This window comes from Bufo bufo, chromosome 5 (assembly GCF_905171765.1).
Source record: "Bufo bufo chromosome 5, aBufBuf1.1, whole genome shotgun sequence".
NCBI lineage: Eukaryota > Metazoa > Chordata > Amphibia > Anura > Bufonidae > Bufo > Bufo bufo.
In genome coordinates, this window is record NC_053393.1 from 58,627,256 (window position 1) to 58,647,549 (window position 20,294).

Sequence of the window (20,294 nt, forward strand, 5' to 3'; positions counted from 1 at the left end):
CTTTCTCCTTCAAAATGTTTTGCTTGACAAAAATTGCATATCTGATTTAAATCTCCACATCTGTGGGGTATAATGTTACCCTCATTAATATTAACTATATCATTTATCATTGCCATTCTTTCTATTGTTGCCCGGGATTAGTTATTTTCCACTCATTTACTTCGGGCCAGTCTCTGTAATTGTGCTTGCCGCAAACATTGTAATTGTCGTTCTTCTGATGTAAGACTTGCTCTCCTAGCTTTTTCTCCTTCAGCATGTCTCTTACGTTTTTGTCTTTCTCTTATATCATTTATCCTCTCCTGTGTGGCTGTTGATAAATGTGTTGTGTCTGTTTGTAGATCTGTTATCCTGCCTCTTTTTATTGCTTGTTGCTGACGTAGTGATGCTCTCCTAGCTCTGTGTGCTTTCACATTTTTCTGACGCTTTTCTGACATTTTCCTTTTCTTCAATAGATCTATTTGCTCGTCTTCATCTTTCTCTTAGAGATTGTTTTTTACGCAGATTTTCATGTTCTTCTATAGATCTATTTGCTCTTCTGAATCTTTCTCTTTTAGTGTTTTTGTGACACTCATTTTCTTTTTCTTGAATTGATCTATTTGCTAGTTTTTTTCTTTGTTTTTTAGCCTTTCTTTTTTTGATTTTTACTTGCTGACTTGACTGTTTCTCCAGGAGAATTTGATTATGTAGGGTTTCATTGTCTGTGTCTTTTTTCCTACTCGATGTGTCCTTTTTTTGGGTGGCATGTTGTTAGTAAAAAGTCCAAGTAATATAGGCTTGTACTTTTATAATTTTATATTTTCTCTTACTGTAATACTGACTTATATGTAGCTGTAATATGCGTCACTGGCACTGACTTTTGGCTGAGACTGCAGGTACTGTGACTGGTGGCTGATATGACTGATATGACTACTTATGTACACAAAACTGTGTACATAACTGCCCCCTGCTGCCTGGCAGCACCCGATCTCTTACAGGGGGCTGTGATCCGCACAATTAACCCCTCAGGTGCCGCACCTGAGGGGTTAATTATGCGGATCACAGCCCCCTGTAAGAGATCAGGTGCTGCCAGGCAGCATGGGGCCAGACTCCCCTCCCTCCTCAGTATAAAAATCATGGGTGGCCAGTGCGGACCCCCCTCCCTCCCTCCCCAGTATTAAAATCATTAGTGGCCATTGCGGCCCCCCCTCCCTATTAAAATCATTGGTGGCTAGTGCGGCCCCCACCCCCTATTAAAATCATTGGTGGCTAGTGCGGCCCCCACCCACCCCCTATTAAAATCATTGGTGTCCAGTGCGGCCTCCCCTCTCCCCCCCTAATTAAAATCATTGGTTAACAACCCCTCTCCCCCATCATTGGTGGCAGCGGAGCGGCAGTTCCGATCGGAGTCCCAGTTTAATCGCTGGGGCTCGGATCGGTTACTATGGCATCCAGGACGCTACTGCAGTCCTGGCTGCCATGGTTACTTAGCACTTTTAGCAGGATTATACTTACATGCGCTGTCTGTGGCCGGCCGGCGCTCCTCCTACTGGTAAGTGAAAGGCCTGTGCGGCGCATTGCTTATAGCACAGACCTGTCACTTACCAGTAGGAGGAGCGGCCGGCCACAGACAGCGCACGTAAGTATAATGCTGCTAAAAGTGCTAAGTAACCAAGGCAGCCAGGACTGCAGTAGCGTCCTGGCTGCCATGGTAACCGATCGGAGCCCCAGCGATTAAACTGGGACTCCGATCGGAACTGCCGCTCCACTGCCACCAATGATGGGTGTATGGGGGGTTGTTAACCTGTGGCCACTGCCACCAATGATTTTAATTAGGTGTGGGGGAGAGCCGGGGGAGAGGAGAGGCCGCACTGGACACCAATGATTTTAATAGGGGGGGTGGGGGTGAAGGGGGCGCACTGGCCACCAATGATTTTAATACTGAGGAGGGAGGGAGGGCCCGCACTGGCCACCAATGATTTTAATACTGGGGATGGAAGAGGGTCTGGCCCCTGCTGCCTGGCAGCACCCAATCTCTTACAGGGGGCTGAGATCCGCACAATTAACCCCTCAGGTGCGGCCTGTAAGAAATCGGGTGCTGCCAGGCAGCAGGGGGCAGTTATGTATACAGTTCTCAGTATATTCTAACTTGAAGCGTTCCCATCACCATGGGAACGCCACTGTGTTAGAATATACTGTCGGATCTGAGTTTTCACGATCATGAAAACTCAGATCTGAAAAAGCTAATACTATTCTTTTCCGTTATAACCATGTTATAACTGAAAATAATGAAGTGAAGTTCAGGTCCCCATTGACTTTAATGAGGTTCGGGTTCGGGTCCAAGTTCGGATCAAGTTCGGGTCCCGAACCCAAACTTTTTTTTAAATTTCAGCCGAACTCCCCAAACCCGAACATCTAGGTGTTTGCTCAACTCTAGTTATCAACACTCTGACTTTCCAAATAACACAGCATCTTGTCTATGGACAGGAAGACAGTTTCTCTATGTGTTTCTATGGGAGCCTCAATGTCAGTCTCATGGGAATTAATAGAGAAGTAACTGACCTACTGTCCTGTGTCAGTTGGAGATCAGAGTGCTGGTCACATGACCCAGCTGAGCATCAGAAAGGAGGTTATAACTCGCAAACACAGTCACTGGTTAAAATATTACATTCACTACAGATTACATCATGAACCATTCCAATAGGTCAGAGAATAAAAAAAAATTCTGGGAGTTCTTCTTTACTTGTATGGAGAATAAGGTAAACAGGATATAGCAAATGGGAGTCAGTGAGCCATGCATCTATGGTGCAGTGGTTAGGTATTTAACACCTGAGCTCTGTTCCCAGCAGTTTAACCCCTTAAGGTCACTTTACACGGGATTATTATCAGTGAAAAAATTCTTCTGTGTTAAGGAGCCACTGATCACCTGTTGAACAATTAAACTGTCCTTTATAGGGTAATTTTTTTTTTTTTTTACTGAATGTATATGGGGTCGCTTTTCCCAGTACATAGGTGATTGCTTCATGTAAATTTAACTCTCACATCCTCTTTTAAGCAAGTAATTATTGTGAAGGAGCAATTCCTTCCGAATCATTGCCTGCTTTGTTGACCTGTGTAAATGCACCATTAGACACCATAGTCAATAGCGAACATACAATCTAAGGTTTTTGATAGGGCAACCGGCAGCTCATATCCATATGCATTATAGTGAATAATACTAGTGATTGAAGTAACCGAGAGGGATTTAAAATCAATATGTGATTGGTAGAGGTCTGACATCCTGCAACCCCATAGATTAACTTCATCAGACTAGACTGCTAAACAGTAGAGGGGGACCTTTTATGACTAAGTTACACATTTTTTATTTTTTTTAAATATGGATTTGAGAATGTGCCGAAAAACCATAAATTGCTATATGCTTGGTTGGCAATTCTGAGAGGCATACATACAGTTTTTTTTTTTTGTCAACAATGATGATGCTGAGATTTTAAAATCTAAAAACAACCAGTTTGGACTATATGCATTGGGACTAGTGTTGAGAGAATCTAAATATCTGAAGTGGACGTCGATCTGAATTTCAGGAAAAATTTGATTAGTCACAAAGCTAAATCTCATCATGTTTTGAGGTAACTAATCAATTTTTCCTAAAATGTCTGAAAAAAAATACAGACCTCATCCACTTCCTCGAGAAAAACTTGTCCGCTCCCGTCTTAATTGAAGAAAACCAGTCATAGGACCTATGACGAGCGTGATGACGTCACCACGTGATCATGGTGGGAGCATGTGTAACGCCCCAGAGGTGCATTACCACTTTTGCACCTTGCTACTTTCTCTCATGGGCTAGTATAATGTCATTCTGTGTATTAATTTCCAGATCCTACAAAATTTGTATTCATAATCTTGTTATGTAACTGTTCAACTGTAATAGGCCTGGTTTACCAGCAGGTGGCAGCATCAATGGCAGATCTACAGGTACATACAATGGAGCTTTCAATTTCATTCTAACACCCCCCTCTGGTGTGTGGTTTCTTACTTGCTGCAGGGAGGGTGGAGTCCTAGTTAGAGGTCATTGCAGAGTACCCCCTGCTAGGGGAAGGAAGCAGGAGCCGTCCCTGTTGGACGAGCCCTGTCTGGGCTAGCCAAAGCACCTTCAACTCTGCTGGACATGAGGCCACCGCTTGAAGCCTCAGAAACCAGGAGTAAAGTGTTCCTTGGACAAATCTAGAGACAGACCAAATTTCAAAGTGAAGTGCAGCCAAAAGAAGAAGCTGAGTTTCTATAGCCAGCCTGTTCGCATAGCAGAGCCATAAAGCAACAGATGTAGCAGGGAGGAGTTTGCCTGCCACAGTTAATGCCAACACCTGCTGGAAACCAAAATAAAGCCTGTAAACTGTTTGGATGAACATTTCTTGAAAGTAAAGCTGTTATCATCTTCATCACAAGGTCTGGACTCAATCATTTCTTCAGATCCCTCGACTATTCCCCCTATTTGTTCTTCTTTGGATGACAACGCCTGGGGTCCAGCGTATCCAGGTAGCACCTTGACACGTGCATCAACATTAAGGGACATTATAGGCTACCCTACACCACTCTGGCATTCCTACACCTGGGTACCATCTACCTCTACATCACTAAAAGGGGCCCTGTGCCCTTGTTGCTTCACTGCAACTGGTGTCACGACAAACATTGCCTTAAAAGGGACCCCTTGCCGCTGTCATGCATCGCACATGCGGTGTCATCAGTGATGACGTCATCATGTGCGACGATCACGTAGTGACATCATCATGCTCGCTACAGGACCTTTGACAGGTTTTCTTCAATCAAGAATGGAGCGGATGGTGTCTCAGCAAGCAAGTGGATGAAGTGAGTATTTTTTGTTTTTTAACCCCTGATTAAATCCTGAAAGGCTGAATGTGAGTCACAGATACCGCAATCAGCATTGAACACATCATCTGAGGGGTTAAATGATGGGGGCAGTGCAATCGTCGTTCCCAGTCATTGTGCTCTCTCCATACAATGGGAAGTAATTTGTAACAAATCAAATTTTTTGTAGAAGTTCGGCAAAATAGCCGAATCAAATTTTTCAAAACTTGTCTCATCTCTAATTTGGGATCTGGGATTTTGACAAGTGTTTTTTATTTCTTTTCACTAGAGTGCCTCTTACAAGTCATGCACACATATGCAACTAAATATTTATTGATCCTATTCTTTAAAAATAAAAAATAAATTAAAAAATATAAACAATTAAGTTATTTTTGAAAAGAGTGAAGTAGACTTGTCTCCATGGTTATAGGTCACAAACAGAACAATGTAGTCTGATCTAACAGTCCTGTGTTACTATGCTCCCTCTAACCCTTTTCTTGCTAATCTACAGACAGCAGAAAAGGAGGCAGGTGGAAGTAACACATGACTGCAGAATGAAGAACATTTTGCTTGTAGTCTGAACCCATGGAGCTATGGACACAACATGATAGAAACACTTGAATCAAGACTGTTTAAAATTGTGCCATTTATTATATAAGATGCACTGGAGCCATAAAAATGGTGGTTGTAAAAGTTTACAGACCTTTTTAGTCTAGTCTTATTGTCTTTTTATATTGAAAAAAAGTATTGACTATAACAAAGTGTGAGGATACTATACAAATTTAACTACCAACCATTAAAGAAAAAGCTTAAGTAGAACTAAGCAGCAACATCACCTTTGTATTCCAGATGAAAACCGGTGAAACTGACAGATCCATCACTCCTAAAAGCCAAATGCATGTTGTTGGAACCGCTCTCAATCCTTTCTGGTAATTTGCTGTCCTGAAAACTTCCAATCAGAGGACTGTTTCCATCTGGCCCATCATAAATATACAAGAAGTCATAATTTGGCTCGATGCTGAAGCTGTTAGACAAAACCAGTCAATTAATTAGCACTCATACATTTCAATAGGTTTTCCAAATTCAAACGAGTTTAATTAATTTGCTTGTACATGCCCTTTTGCAACCTTTCCTGAGCACATTGCCACCTTTTCCATTTTAACTGTGTGTTCTCATAAGGCATTAGCACAAATATTATTTGCTCTTTGATTAGATGAGGGTTCACTTTTTGGATATCATTATATTAGATAAAAAAGAATAAAAGCAAAAATAAAATTCTAATGTTACTTCTACTATATTTTTCCAGGATGAGGATCCTACATCTGCATAAATCAAGTGTTGCCCCAGATGTTTGTATCTTATTTTTTTATTATATTCAAGGAACATATCAGCTAGAAGGTTGATTAATATGTTTGTATATTTTAACTTAGATCTATTAAAATTAAAATTTGATCTTACTTTCTATGGAAATAGTTTCAAAGTATAGATGTAGATTTAGTGAATCTTTACATTTTCTACAGCTTTTTCTTTTTGTCATGTTGCACTGATCTCCCAGTGGGTGGTTTATTCTCCCCTGATGTGTGATCTGGGTTTCATCACAATAAACTGCTTTGTGGGAAATACTACACACTCTCCTGCTGGGTGAGATACACACTCTCACCCCTTCCTACCCATTCTCAACATTCCAAGCTGTAATGTTTCCTCAGTCCTTGGCTGCTTTGTGAGATTGCTATCTCCAGGTTAGTTCTCCACAGTCAGTGCAACCTGCTGGGTATAATCTTCAAGAGGATGCAGCTATATGATTTATCTTTAGAGTGAGCAGTCTAAGGCAGGGATCAGCAACCTTCGGCACTCCAGCTGCTCAAAACTACAACTCCCAGCATGCAAACTTACTCGGCTTTTCTTGTAATCCCCACAGAAGTGAAAGGAAGATTCTGGGAGTTGTAGTCTCAGGACAGCTGGAGTTCCAGAGGTTGCTGATCACTTCTACTGATAGAACCTTACTACAGAGGAGACTGATTGTAGTCAGGATCCACCAGTTGACCAAGATTCTGGACATCAGCAGTAATGACACACAGGGATGAAACAAGATTATGGAAGTGAAATAGGTAATTAAAATATATTATACAGTAGCATAATAGTATAATTAATAGCTTCAACTTTTTTAAATATGAACTTCAGCTATAAAATATGTTGTTATTTATATATCCAACACTTATTTGCTGAGGGACATTGCTGTTACACTGAGGTTGGTTTTTCACTAAGCATACTGTGTTATCTTCCCTAATTCACTTTTTTGAAATCTTTATAAAATTTTGTTAGGAATTCCTTTTCTCACATAATGATAAATGGAACATCTCAAGAGAGCTGCAAAGATAATCCCAACACCACCTGATCTTTTATCATTTAGAAGAATCTGTATGTTTCATGTTTCAAGTAGATGCATTCCCTTTAAATAATTTTGTTAAAATTGTCAGGGTTTTCAAAATACATTTATTAAATTTCTTAATTAAAGACTACTGGAGTTTTTGACATAGCCAAGTGTACTTTCTTAAGATTTTAATGGAGAAAAAAGCACACATCTGTGACCACCTCCCATTTTGGTCATCTGGGCATGTTGAGTTGCCACGAAGATTTTGAGAACCTCATTTCGCTATACTTTGGAGGTCTCTGAAGTAGGACATCACTTAACAGACATTTATGCCCAGGGTTGGATTGGCTCACCAGAGTACCCAGCAGAGTACCCAGAGGATCATCTGGTGGGCCAAGTTTCTGATTTAATAGAGGGACCCAAAAGTCCACGAGAAAACACTTATTATGAGCTGCCTTCAGAGATGATCACTTGCCATTAGATTCTATTTCTTTGATTCAAAAATTAGTAGACATTGATGATATAATGGCTGGGACCCAAGAAAAAAAGTCTGTGGTAGGCCCACGGAACCCCAGTCTGACACTGTTTATGCCATAGCCTATGTTCTTACTATAAATGTCTAAAGTGGGCAAACTTCTTGGAGGTACATAATATTCACCTTTTTAATAGCTGGTGAGAACATGTACAGGGATTACTTTTCCAAAAATACTAAAAACCAGAGGGTGAGGAGATAACCACAGAATCATAAAATTAATATAAAGTAGGAAATAAATGTCAAATCCTCCTGCCCTAGGTGGTTAAGATGTGATAGTTATAATCAGGTCCAGAAAGTTGCTCCATGCAAATTCTTTGCTATAAGATCCTTCACATTACTTCTACGTATGCCATCACCAGGACTGATTACAGAATATAACTTATAATTATGGTCCTAGCTACATATTTCTCCAATAGTAATGTTTTTGTATTGCACTGACATAACTTTGCCCTCATGGAAACATTTATGTTGTCGTTTGTTCCAATGACAATGTCCCAAAATGCAATACATTTGATTTAACAAATAAATAAGCAAGGAACTCTAACAGTAATATGCGGAAAACTGCTTCTATCCACACTGCTACACCTAACTATTTTCTGATAAGCAGATGTATTCTATTAATTATATTTCTTTTCTCTTCTGTCCATCACCAGTTGGCAATAAGTTGATTAGGGATAAGAAACTCATGAACATGTGATATGTAGATATGTGTTTTGTTGGATATTACAAGTAGACCTACAAAATAGACTGTTTTAAAATCATGTCCACTCTTTATCTGAAACTAAACATATCAAACACTGAACTTCTTGTGTTACCACCATCTACTGATCGATCCTAAATCTGATAGTTTCATTAAAGTAGCTGGCACTACCAAAAGGCTTAGTCAGAACTTGGTGTTATATTTGACGCTTATCTTTCATTCACACCCTATATTCAATCACTTCTGTGCTTGTGTCACCTGTGCCTCAAATTTATCTCCAGAATCTGTCCTTTTTTCTGTGCATACATGCTTTCCTTGATTACTGTAACTGATTACTAATCAGTTTTCCCTTTACTAAACTCTCCCCTCTCCAGTATATCCTGACTGCAGCAGCCAGGCTCAGCTGTCTGTCCAACCTCTACAACAATGCCTCCACCCTGTGACAGTCACTGCATTGGTTTCCCATCCAATATTGAATCCAATATAATCATATTACTCTCACCCTCAAAGCTCTCCACAGTGCTGCACCACCCTATATCTCCTCTCAAATCTCTGTCTGCCACTATACCTGTGCTTTCTATTCTGTCAATGATCTAATACTGACATGCTACATATTTTAAACCTGCCATTGACGCCTTCAAGACGTTTCTTGTACTCCACCAGTTGTCTGGAATTCACTACCTCAGAGAGTCAAGTAATTTCCCAACACTCACAGCTTTATGTATGTCCTAAAACACATATTTTTAGGGAGGCCTATCACAATTCTTAATCTAGCTCTTCTGAATTCTTCTGAAGACATTATTCTGAAGAACCTGATCCCATCATCCAAATACCCAACACTACATGCATGTGATATCTGTACAAATGAATTTAGATCTGTAAATTAATAGACACTGGCTAGTGATTGGTACATGCAGCATTACATGTCCTCCCTTGGTTAGTTTAAAGGTGACTAGACCATTGTACAAGGCAAATAGTTTTTACTCCCCCTCCCCAAACACACACACACATACCTATTTCTTTATAGATTTTAAGCTCTTGTCCTCACTATTAATATCTGACTAGATTGGTTTGTCACTCTGTAATGTTTGACTTTGTACTTGTACCCTCTGAATTACATGTTAATATGTTAGTATCTAGTTGGTACTAGTACCTAGTATATTGCTAGTGCAAATATGGAAGAATCTCAAACAATATGAACACAATCTTAAGAAGATTTAAAATGCAAATGGATATCAGAACAATCCAGAGAAGTCCTATTTATATGTTGGTTAAGAGCTATAAATAACTGATATATTGAGATATATATATATATATATATATATATATATATATATATATATATCTGCTAGCATCATTCCTGCACTGTAGCTTATTGGTTCCTCAGCAGCTTTCTGTTATTCCCACAAAAGTGAAAGAAGGATTCTGGGAGTTATAGTTTCAGAACAACTGGAATGCCAGAGGTTGTTGATTCCTGGTCTAAGGGAAGCTTCCACTGATAGAAACTGACTACAGAGGAGAACGATTGTAGTCAAGATCCACCAGTTGACCAAAAGATTCTGTACATCATCAATAAAGACACACAGGGATGAAACAATTATAGAATTGAAATAGGTAATTCAAATATATTATATAGTAATATATTAGTAAAATAGCAAAATTACATGCTGTCTTACACTACAGGATGGTGGCAGGCATTGGTCACCATTGACATACCACCACTGTGGCTAAATATTGACTGTTATGATTATTTGGCACTGGCCAAGATCGGTAAGATTAACCACCTCAGCCCCCAGTGCTTAAACACCCTGAAAGACCAGGCCACTTTTTACACTTCTGACCTACACTACTTTCACCGTTTATTGCTCGGTCATGCAACTTACCACCCAAATGAATTTTACCTCCTTTTCTTCTCACTAATAGAGCTTTCATTTGGTGGTATTTCATTGCTGCTGACATTTTTACTTTTTTTGTTATTAATCGAAATTTAACGATTTTTTGCAAAAAAAATGACATTTTTTCACTTTCAGTTGTAAAATTTTGCAAAAAAAACGAGATCCATATAGAAATTTTGCTCTAAATTTATAGTTCTACATGTCTTTGATAAAAAAAAAATGTTTGGGTAAAAAAAAAAATGGTTTGGGTAAAAGTTATAGCGTTTACAAACTATGGTACAAAAATGTGAATTTCCGCTTTTTGAAGCAGCTCTGACTTTCTGAGCACCTGTCATGTTTCCTGAGGTTCTACAATGGCCAGACAGTACAAACACCCCACAAATGACCCCATTTCGGAAAGTACACACCCTAAGGTATTCGCTGATGGGCATAGTGAGTTCATAGAACTTTTTATTTTTTGTCACAAGTTAGCGGAAAATGATGATTTTTTTTTTTGATTTTTTTTTCTTACAAAGTCTCATATTCCACTAACTTGTGACAAAAAATAAAAACTTCTATGAACTCACTATGCCCATCACGAAATACCTTGGGGTCTCTTCTTTCCAAAATGGGGTCACTTGTGGGGTAGTTATACTGCCCTGGCATTCTAGGGGCCCAAATGTGTGGTAAGGAGTTTGAAATCAAATTCTGTAAAAAATGACGAGTGAAATCCGAAAGGTGCTCTTTAGAATATGGGCCCCTTTGCCCACCTAGGCTGCAAAAAAGTGTCACACATCTGGTATCTCTGTATTCAGGAGAAGTTGAGGAATGTGTTTTGGGGTGTCTTTTTACATATACCCATGCTGGGTGAGATAAATATCTTGGTCAAATGCCAACTTTGTATAAAAAAATGGGAAAAGTTGTCTTTTGCCAAGATATTTCTCTCACCCAGCATGGGTATATGTAAAAAGACACCCCAAAACACATTCCCCACCTTCTCCTGAGTACGGCAATACCAGATGTGTGACCCTTTTTTGCAGCCTAGGTGGGCAAAGGGGCCCATATTCCAAAGAGCACCTTTCAGATTTCACAGGTCATTTTTTACAGAATGCCAGGGCAGTATAACTACCCCACAAGTGACCCCATTTTGGAAAGAAGACACCCCAAGGTATTCGCTGATGGGCATAGTGAGTTCATGGAAGTTTTTATTTTTTGTCACAAGTTAGTGGAAAAAGTGTCACACATGTGGTATCGCCGTATTCAGGAGAAGTTGGGGAATGTGTTTTGGGGTGTCATTTTACATATACCCTTGCTGGGTGAGAGAAATATCTTGGCAAAAGACAACTTTTCCCATTTTTTTATACAAAGTTGGCATTTGACCAAGATATTTCTCTCACCCAGCATGGGTATATGTAAAATGACACCCCAAAACACATTCCCCAACTTCTCCTGAGTACGGCGATACCAGATGTGTGACACTTTTTTGCAGCCTAGATGCGCAAAGGTGCCCAAATTCCTTTTAGGAGGGCATTTTTAGACATTTGGATACCAGACTTCTTCTCACGCTTTGGGGCCCCTAGAATGCCAGGGCAGTATAAATACCCCACATGTGACCCCATTTTGGAAAGAAGACACCCCAAGGTATTCAATGAGGGGCATGGCGAGTTCATAGAAATTTTTTTTTTTGGCACAAGTTAGCGGAAATTGATATTTTTAATTTTTTTCTCACAAAGTCTCCCGTTCCGCTAACTTGGGACAAAAATTTCAATCTTTCATGGACTCAATATGCCCCTCACGGAATACCTGGGGGTGTCTTCTTTCCGAAATGGGGTCACATGTGGGGTATTTATACTGCCCTGGCATTCTAGGGACCCTAAAGCGTGAGAAGAAGTCTGGAATATAAATGTCTAAAAAATTTTACGTATTTGGATTCCGTGAGGGGTATGGTGAGTTCATGTGAGATTTTATTTTTTGACACAAGTTAGTGGAATATGAGACTTTGTAAGAAAAAAATTATAATTTCCGCTAACTTGGGCCAAAAAAATGTCTGAATGGAGCCTTACAGAGGGGTGATCAATGACAGGGGGGGTGATCAATGACAGGGGGGGTGATCAATGACAGGGGGTTGATCAATGACAGGGGGGTGATCAGGGAGTCTATATGGGGTGATAACCACAGTCATTGATCACGCCCGTGTAAGGCTTCATTCAGACGTCCGTATGCTTTTTGCGGATCCGATCCATCTATCAGTGCATCCGTAAAAATCATGCGGACATCTGAATGGAGCTTTACAGGGGTTTGATCAATGACAGGGGGGTGATCAGGGAGTCTATATGGGGTGATCACCACAGTCATTGATCATGCCCCTGTAAGGCTTCATTCAGACGTCCGGATGCGTTTTGCGGATCCGATCCATCTATCAGTGGATCCGTAAAAATCATGCGGACGTCTGAATGGAGCTTTACAGGGGGGTAATCAATGACAGGGGGGTAATCAATGACGGGGGGTGATCAGGGAGTCTATATGGGGTGATCACCACAGTCATTGATCACGCCCCTGTAAGGCTTCATTCAGACGTCCGGATGCGTTTTGCGGATCCGATCCATCTATCAGTGCATCCGTAAAAATCATGCGGACATCTGAATGGAGCTTTACAGGGGGTTGATCAATGACAGGGGTGTAATCAATGACAGGGGGGTGATCAGGGAGTCTATATGGGGTGATAACCACAGTCATTGATCACGCCCCTGTAAGGCTTCATTCAGACGTCCGTATGCGTTTTGCGGATCCGATCCATCTATCAGTGCATCCGTAAAAATCATGCGGACATCTGAATGGAGCTTTACAGGGGGGTAATCAATGACAGGGGGGTGATCACCACAGTCATTGATCATGCCCCTGTAAGGCTTCATTCAGACGTCCGGATGCGTTTTGCGGATCGGATCCATCTATCAGTGCATCCGTAAAAATCATGCGGACATCTGAATGGAGCTTTACAGGGGGGTGATCAGGGAGTCTATATGGGGTGATCACCACAGTCATTGATCATGCCCCTGTAAGGCTTCATTCAGACGTCCGGATGCGTTTTGCGGATCCGATCCATCTATCAGTGCATCCGTAAAAATCATGCGGACATCTGAATGGAGCTTTACAGGGGGGTGATCAGGGAGTCTATATGGGGTGATCACCACAGTCATTGATCATGCCCCTGTAAGGCTTCATTCAGACGTCCGGATGCGTTTTGCGGATCCGATCCATCTATCAGTGGATCCGTAAAAATCATGCGGACGTCTGAATGGAGCTTTACAGGGGGGTAATCAATGACAGGGGTGTAATCAATGACAGGGGGGTGATCAGGGAGTCTATATGGGGTGATAACCACAGTCATTGATCACGCCCCTGTAAGGCTTCATTCAGACGTCCGGATGCGTTTTGCGGATCCGATCCATCTATCAGTGGATCCGTAAAAATCATGCGGACGTCTGAATGGAGCTTTACAGGGGGTTGATCAATGACAGGGGGGTAATCAATGACAGGGGGGTGATCAGGGAGTCTATATGGGGTGATCAGGGGCTAATAAGGGGTTAATAAGTGACGGGGGGGGTGTAGTGTAGTGTAGTGGTGCTTGGTGGGACTTTACTGAGCTACCTGTGTCCTCTGGTGGTCGATCCAAACAAAGGGGACCACCAGAGGACCAGGTAGCAGGTATATTAGACGCTGTTATCAAAACAGCGTCTAATATACCTGTTAGGGGTTAAAAAAAAACACATCTCCAGCCTGCCAGCGAACGATCGCCGCTGGCAGGCTGGAGATCAACTCTCTTACCTTCCGTTCCTGTGAGCGTGCGCGCCTGTGTGCGCGCGTTCACAGGAAGTCTCGGCTCGCGCGAGATGACGCATATATGCGTGACTCTGCGCAGGGCTGCCACCTCCGGAACGCGATCCTGCGTTAGGCGGTCCGGAGGTGGTTAAAGGAATATGATTACGGGGTACTGGAAGGAGACATGAACATCATATTTAAAATTCCCAAAACACCTTGTAACTCTCACAACATTCTGACCATGTATTGACCTTCATAAAAATCTGAAAAAAACTTTCTGGCTTAAGGTTGTTTGCAACTCAATGTCACCATGGAGTCATAGTAGCATTATTCACAACGTAAGAGAAACCACTGAAACATTCAAAAACTATTGTAGACGCAAAATGGGATAAAAAAAATAAAAGACTAACTATGTAATGGGTCTGAACAGTCACTAAACATGAAGAAGAATTCTGTAATCATCCGCTAGGAAGTATTACAAAGGAGAATATTGCAATCCATTGAATTACAGATCGTACACTGAGTGTTGTAGTTATTATAATGATTCTCTTACTTTAATAGACAAATTCAAACCCTAAAAATGGTAAAGCACTAGGATGAAAATAAAATACACTCTTCAATTGAATCTAAACTTTGCCATATAGTTAAAGTAATTTTGTCTTTGAGTATCTCTTGATTGGCTCCATAATAAACAGCTAAAGTTAAATTCCACAGGATGTTGATAATGGCGAACAGGACAAAACCCAGTGAAAGTAGCTTAGATTGCAAAGCTGTTAAAGTCAGGCATGTGTTCTATTATTTTGTTTTCAATTTCATTCTATGTAGATTATTTCATAAATCTGCTGCATTGGTGTGAGGGATTTCTTCAGTTTCTACATTTTAGAGAGAAGGCTGAAAACCAAATATATATTAAAGGACAATTGCAACTGAAATGAATGCCTCTTGTACATTAAAATGCAGAATCACCACCATCAAACCAGTCCTAATGCCTGGGAAGGCTACCCCTATATTCCCTTGATACACTTCAACATTTATGAGAAATCTGTGTTTGAAACAATATAAAGATTAGGTCCTAAAGGCAACAAGGTGGGCGCTAGTCATCTGGTGCACCTTGACCCTGCTCTCTAAGACACCCTCACCCCTACACTAGATTGACATGGCCAGGCCTCAGAATGGGGTGGGTGAGTGTCTTGAAAAGCATAGTGGAGGGGTGAAGATGAACTAAGTGGCCAGTGACCACCCTGGCTGTGCTTAAACTGTAACTGTTGTTTCGGTTTATTTTTAATATAGTGTAGGGACAGGGACGCTAAAACTTTTAATATGCTTTATTAGGGAAAGATGTTTAATTGTACTAGATAACAGAGTGTAAAGAGTCTTCTTATCAAAGCTCTAACTGAGCATTACTAAGGAGAGTCTGTCTTCAGTTTTAAGTTCTACTCAGCGCTGAAGCTGGCCTCTTGTCTCTACCCCAGTCCCTGACTATTTACATGTGCCCTAACTATCTCTGCTTAGCCCCCTGTCTATCTGACTTATTATACACAGGCATCTTCAGCACATAGTAGAAGGCAAAAGATTGAAGACAGACTCTCCTAAGCAATGCTCAGTTAGAGCGTTGCTAAAAATCTAAAACAAACTCTTTTCACCCTATTTTCTAGTACAAATAGACATATTTCCCTAATAAAGCATATTAAACATTCCAGCATGCCCGTACCTGCACTATACTAAAAATAAACTGAAATAACAATTACACTTAAGCCATAATTGACATATTGTTTAAAACACTGACTTTGCCTTAATGCTTAACTGGATTGGGAAAAAGGATTTGCCCCTTTTTGTTTGTTTCCTTGCCCTAGAACTTAAAAATAAAAAACTACTATGGGAATCCATAATGAATGCCTATGAAAATGGGAGTAAGTCAACTCAAGAAAAAAACAGGGGGTGCAAATGTTCCTGTTGCACCTGGGTCCTGATGCTCATATTAGGGCCCCAGTACTATATTGACACATGATTGTTGGAGGCCTTAGTGCAGATTTTATTTTGGTTCCCGGAAGCTTTAAGTTACACCCATGATGGACCTTCTCTTCCTCTAGCTATAAAATGCCAAATCAATTGAATTTGAAGTGGTTCTATGAGATTAGATGAGGGTCTGGATTTTTTCTTAAACAACTTCACTCTTGTCCTTGTCCTTGACCACAAGAGGACACAGTTTTAAATTAGAGGGGCAAAGGTTTAAAAGTAATATAAGGAAGTATTACTTTACTGAGAGAGTAGTGGATGCATGGAATAGCCTTCCTGCAGAAGTGGTAGCTGCAAATACAGTGAAGGGGTTTAAGCATGCATGGGATAGGCATAAGGCCATCCTTCATATAAGATAGGGCCGGGGGCTATCCATAGTATTCAGTATATTGGGCAGACTAGATGGGCCAAATGGTTCTTATCTGCCGACACATTCTATGTTTCTATGTTTCTATGTTTCCTTGGACTGTTTGTGGTACTACAGCCCATCTTCATTTAACCACCTCCCAAACGCCTAACGCAGGGATGCGTCCTGCGGGCAGCCGGGTTATTCCTCCTCGACGCATCTGCTCGTGATCTCGCGAGACGTGAGATTTCCTGTGAACGCGCGCTCACAGGATCGGGAGGTAAACGAGTTGATCTACAGCCTGCCAGTGGCGATCATTCGCTGGCAGGCTGTAGATGCGATTTTTTTAACATCAGAAAGGTATATTAGACGCTGTTTTGTTAACAGCGTCTGATATACCTGCTACCTGGTCCTCTGGTGGTCCCTTTTGCTTGGATCGACCACCAGAGGACACAGGCAGCTACAGTCAGGTCCATAAATATTGGGACATCAACACAATTCTAACATTTTTGGCTCTGTATATCACCACAATGGATTTGAAATGAAACAAACAAGATGTGCTTTACCTGCAGACTGTCAGCTTTAATTTGAGGGTATTTACATCCAAATCAGGTGAACGGTGCAGGAATTACAACAGTTTGCATATGTGCCTCCCACTTGTTAAGGAACCAAAAGTAATGGGACAGAATAATAATCATAAATCAAACTTTCACTTCTTAAAACTTGGTTGCAAATCCTTTGGAGTCAATTACAGCCTGAAGTCTGGAACGCATAGACATCACCAGACGCTGGGTTTCATCCCTGGTGATGCTCTGCCAGGCCTCTACTGCAACTGTCTTCAGTTCCTGCTTGTTCTTGGGGCGTTTTCCCTTCAGTTTTGTCTTCAGCAAGTGAAATGCATGCTCAATTGGATTCAGGTCCGGTGATTGACTTGGCCATTGCATAACATTCCACTTCTTTCCCTTAAAAAAACTCTTTGGTTGCTTTTGCAGTATGCTTTGGGTCATTGTCCATCTGCACTGTGAAGCGCCGGCCAATGAGTTCTGAAGCATTTGGCTAAATATGAGCAGATAATATTGCCCGAAACACTTCAGAATTCATCCTGCTGCTTTTGTCAGCAGTCACATCATCAATAAATACAAGAGAACCAGTTCCATTGGCAGCCATACATGCCCACGTCATGACACTACCACCACCATGCTTCACTGATGAGGTGGTATGCTTAGGATCGTGAGCAGTTCCTTTCCTTCTCCATACTCTTCTCTTCCCATCACTCTGGTACAAGTTGATCTTGGTCTCATCTGTCCATAGGATGTTGTTCTAGAACTGTGAAGGCTTTTTTTAGATGTTGTTTGGCAAACTCTAATCTGGCCTTCCAGTTTTTGAGGCTCACCAATGGTTTACATCTTGTGGTGAACCCTCTGTATTCACTCTGGTGAAGTCTTCTCTTGATTGTTGACTTTGACACACATACACCTACCTCCTAGAGAGTGTTCTTGATCTGGCCAACTGCTGTAAAGGGTGTTTTCTTCACCAGGGAAATAATTCTTCGGTCATCCACCACAGTTGTTTTCCGGGTCTTTTGGTGCTGCTGAGCTCACCGATGCGTTCCTTCTTTTTAGGAATGTTGTAAACAGTTGTTTTGGCCAGGCCTAATGTTTTTTGCTATGTCTCTGATGGGTTTGTTTTGTTTTTTCAGCCTAATGATGGCTTGCTTCACTGATAGTGACAGCTCTTTGGATCTCATCTTGAGAGTTGACAGCAACAGATTCCAAATGCAAATAGCAGACTTGAAGTGAACTCTGGACCTTTTATCTGCTCATTGTAATTGGGATAATGAGGGAATAACACACACCTGGCCTTGGAACTGCTGAGAAGCCAATTGTCACATTACTTTTGGTTCCTTAACAAGTAGGAGGCACATATGCAAACTGTTGTAATTCCTACACCGTTCACCTGATTTGGATGTAAATATCCTCATATTAAAGCTGACAGTCTGCAGTTAAAGCACATCTTGTTCGTTTTATTTCAAATCCATTGTGGTGGTGTATAGAGCCAAAAATGTTAGAATTGTGTCGATGTCCCAATATTTGTGGACCTGACTGTATGTAAGTAGCACCAAGCACCACACTACACTACACCCCCACCCTGTCACTTATTAACCCCTTATTAACCCCTGATCACCCCATATAGACTACCTGATCACCCCCCTGTCATTAATCACCCCCCTGTAAGGCTCCATTCAGACGTCCGTATGTGTTTTGAGGATCTGCGGATCCACCGATCCGCGGATCCACCGATCCGCGGATCCATGAATCCGCGGATCCGCAAAACACGGACACCGGCAATGTGCTTTCCGCATTTTGCGGATCCGCACATTGCCAAAACTATATAGAAAATGCCTTTTCTTGTCCGCAATTGCAGACAAGAATAGGGCATGTTCTATATTTTTGCAGAACGGAAGTGCGGACCTGGAAGTGCAGATCCGCAATTCCGGATCCGAGCAGGACAAAGTGTGTCCCCATTGAAATGAATGGGTCCGCAATTACGTTCCACAAAATGCGGAACAGAACTGCGGACATGTGAATGGGGCCTACGGGTCCCTTATCACCGCCAGTTAGTTAGCTACTTGTTAGGTAGTTAGCGCCCACCGCACCGCAGTCACTGATTAGTCGCTGATTAGCGTCATCGCTGTCGCTAATCAGCACTAGTACTATATAGTATTTGTAAGTGATCAAGACTGATCGCAATCAGATCTATATCAGTACATTAGGGTCACCTTAGGCTCTACAAAAAATGCAGTGTTCGCCCGATCAGGCCTGATCTTGTGCGCACACTTGCGTTCAGTCCGCCCCACCGCATTGACAGAATTTTTTTTTTCTGATCACTGCAAAAACACCGTAAAATCGCTGCGGTGCTATAAAGATCACTTTTGAGCTTTTTGGATCTTTCATAGCGATCGCAGCTTTTTTTTTTTTTTTGCACAATTTTTGGCAGAGATTTTTTCATCTCATTACCCGTATGCTCAATATAAGGCCTCATGCACACAACTGTGCCATTTTTTGCGGTCCGCAAACTGCGGATGTGCAAAAAATGGAAGGCGCCGTGTTGACTCCTAATGCTGGCCATACATGTAATGTTTGTGGAGAACCTCAAATACCAGGGCAGTACAAACACCCCACAATTGACCCCATTTTGGAAAGAAGACACCCCAAGGTATTCGCTGAGGGGCATATTGAGTCCATGAAAGATTGAACTTGGCGGAAAGTTAGCGGAAAGGGAGACTTTGTGAGAAAAAAGAAAAAAAAATCTATTTCCGCTAACTTGTGCCAAAAAAAAAAAATCTTCTATGAACTCGCCATGCCCTTTACGGAATACCTTGGGGTGTCTTCTTTCCAAAATGGGGTCACATGTGGGGTATTTATACTGCCCTGGCATTTTAGGGGTCGTAAAGCGTGAGAAGAAGTCTGGAATCCAAATGCCTAAAAATGCCCTCCTAAAAGGTACTCGTTGGACTTTCGGCCCCTTTGCGCATCTTGGCTGCAAAAAAGTGTCACACATGTAATATCGCCGCACTCAGGAGAAGTAGGGCAATGTGTTTTGGGGTGTCTTTTTACATATACCCAAGCTGGGTGAGAGAAATATCTCTGTAAATTGACAACTTTGCATAAAAAAAATGCCCTGGTATTTTAGGGGCCCTAAAGTGTGAGAAGTAGTTTGCAATCCAAATGTGTAAAAAATGCCCTGTGAAATCCTAAAAGTACTCATTGGAATTTGGGCCCCTTTGTGCACCT

At 41.5% G+C, this 20,294-nt stretch overlaps 1 protein-coding gene across 1 annotated transcript in view; it reads right to left on the minus strand.

The window, feature by feature from the left end:
* The window catches only part of CSMD3 (CUB and Sushi multiple domains 3), a 1,177,406-nt gene that overhangs the window by 617,109 nt on the left and 540,003 nt on the right, over positions 1–20,294 (minus strand). Inside the window, exon 27 of the mRNA XM_040431881.1 lies at positions 5,676–5,863. Within this exon, the coding sequence (XP_040287815.1) occupies positions 5,676–5,863 (188 nt within the window). The remainder of the gene's footprint in view (positions 1–5,675; positions 5,864–20,294) is intronic.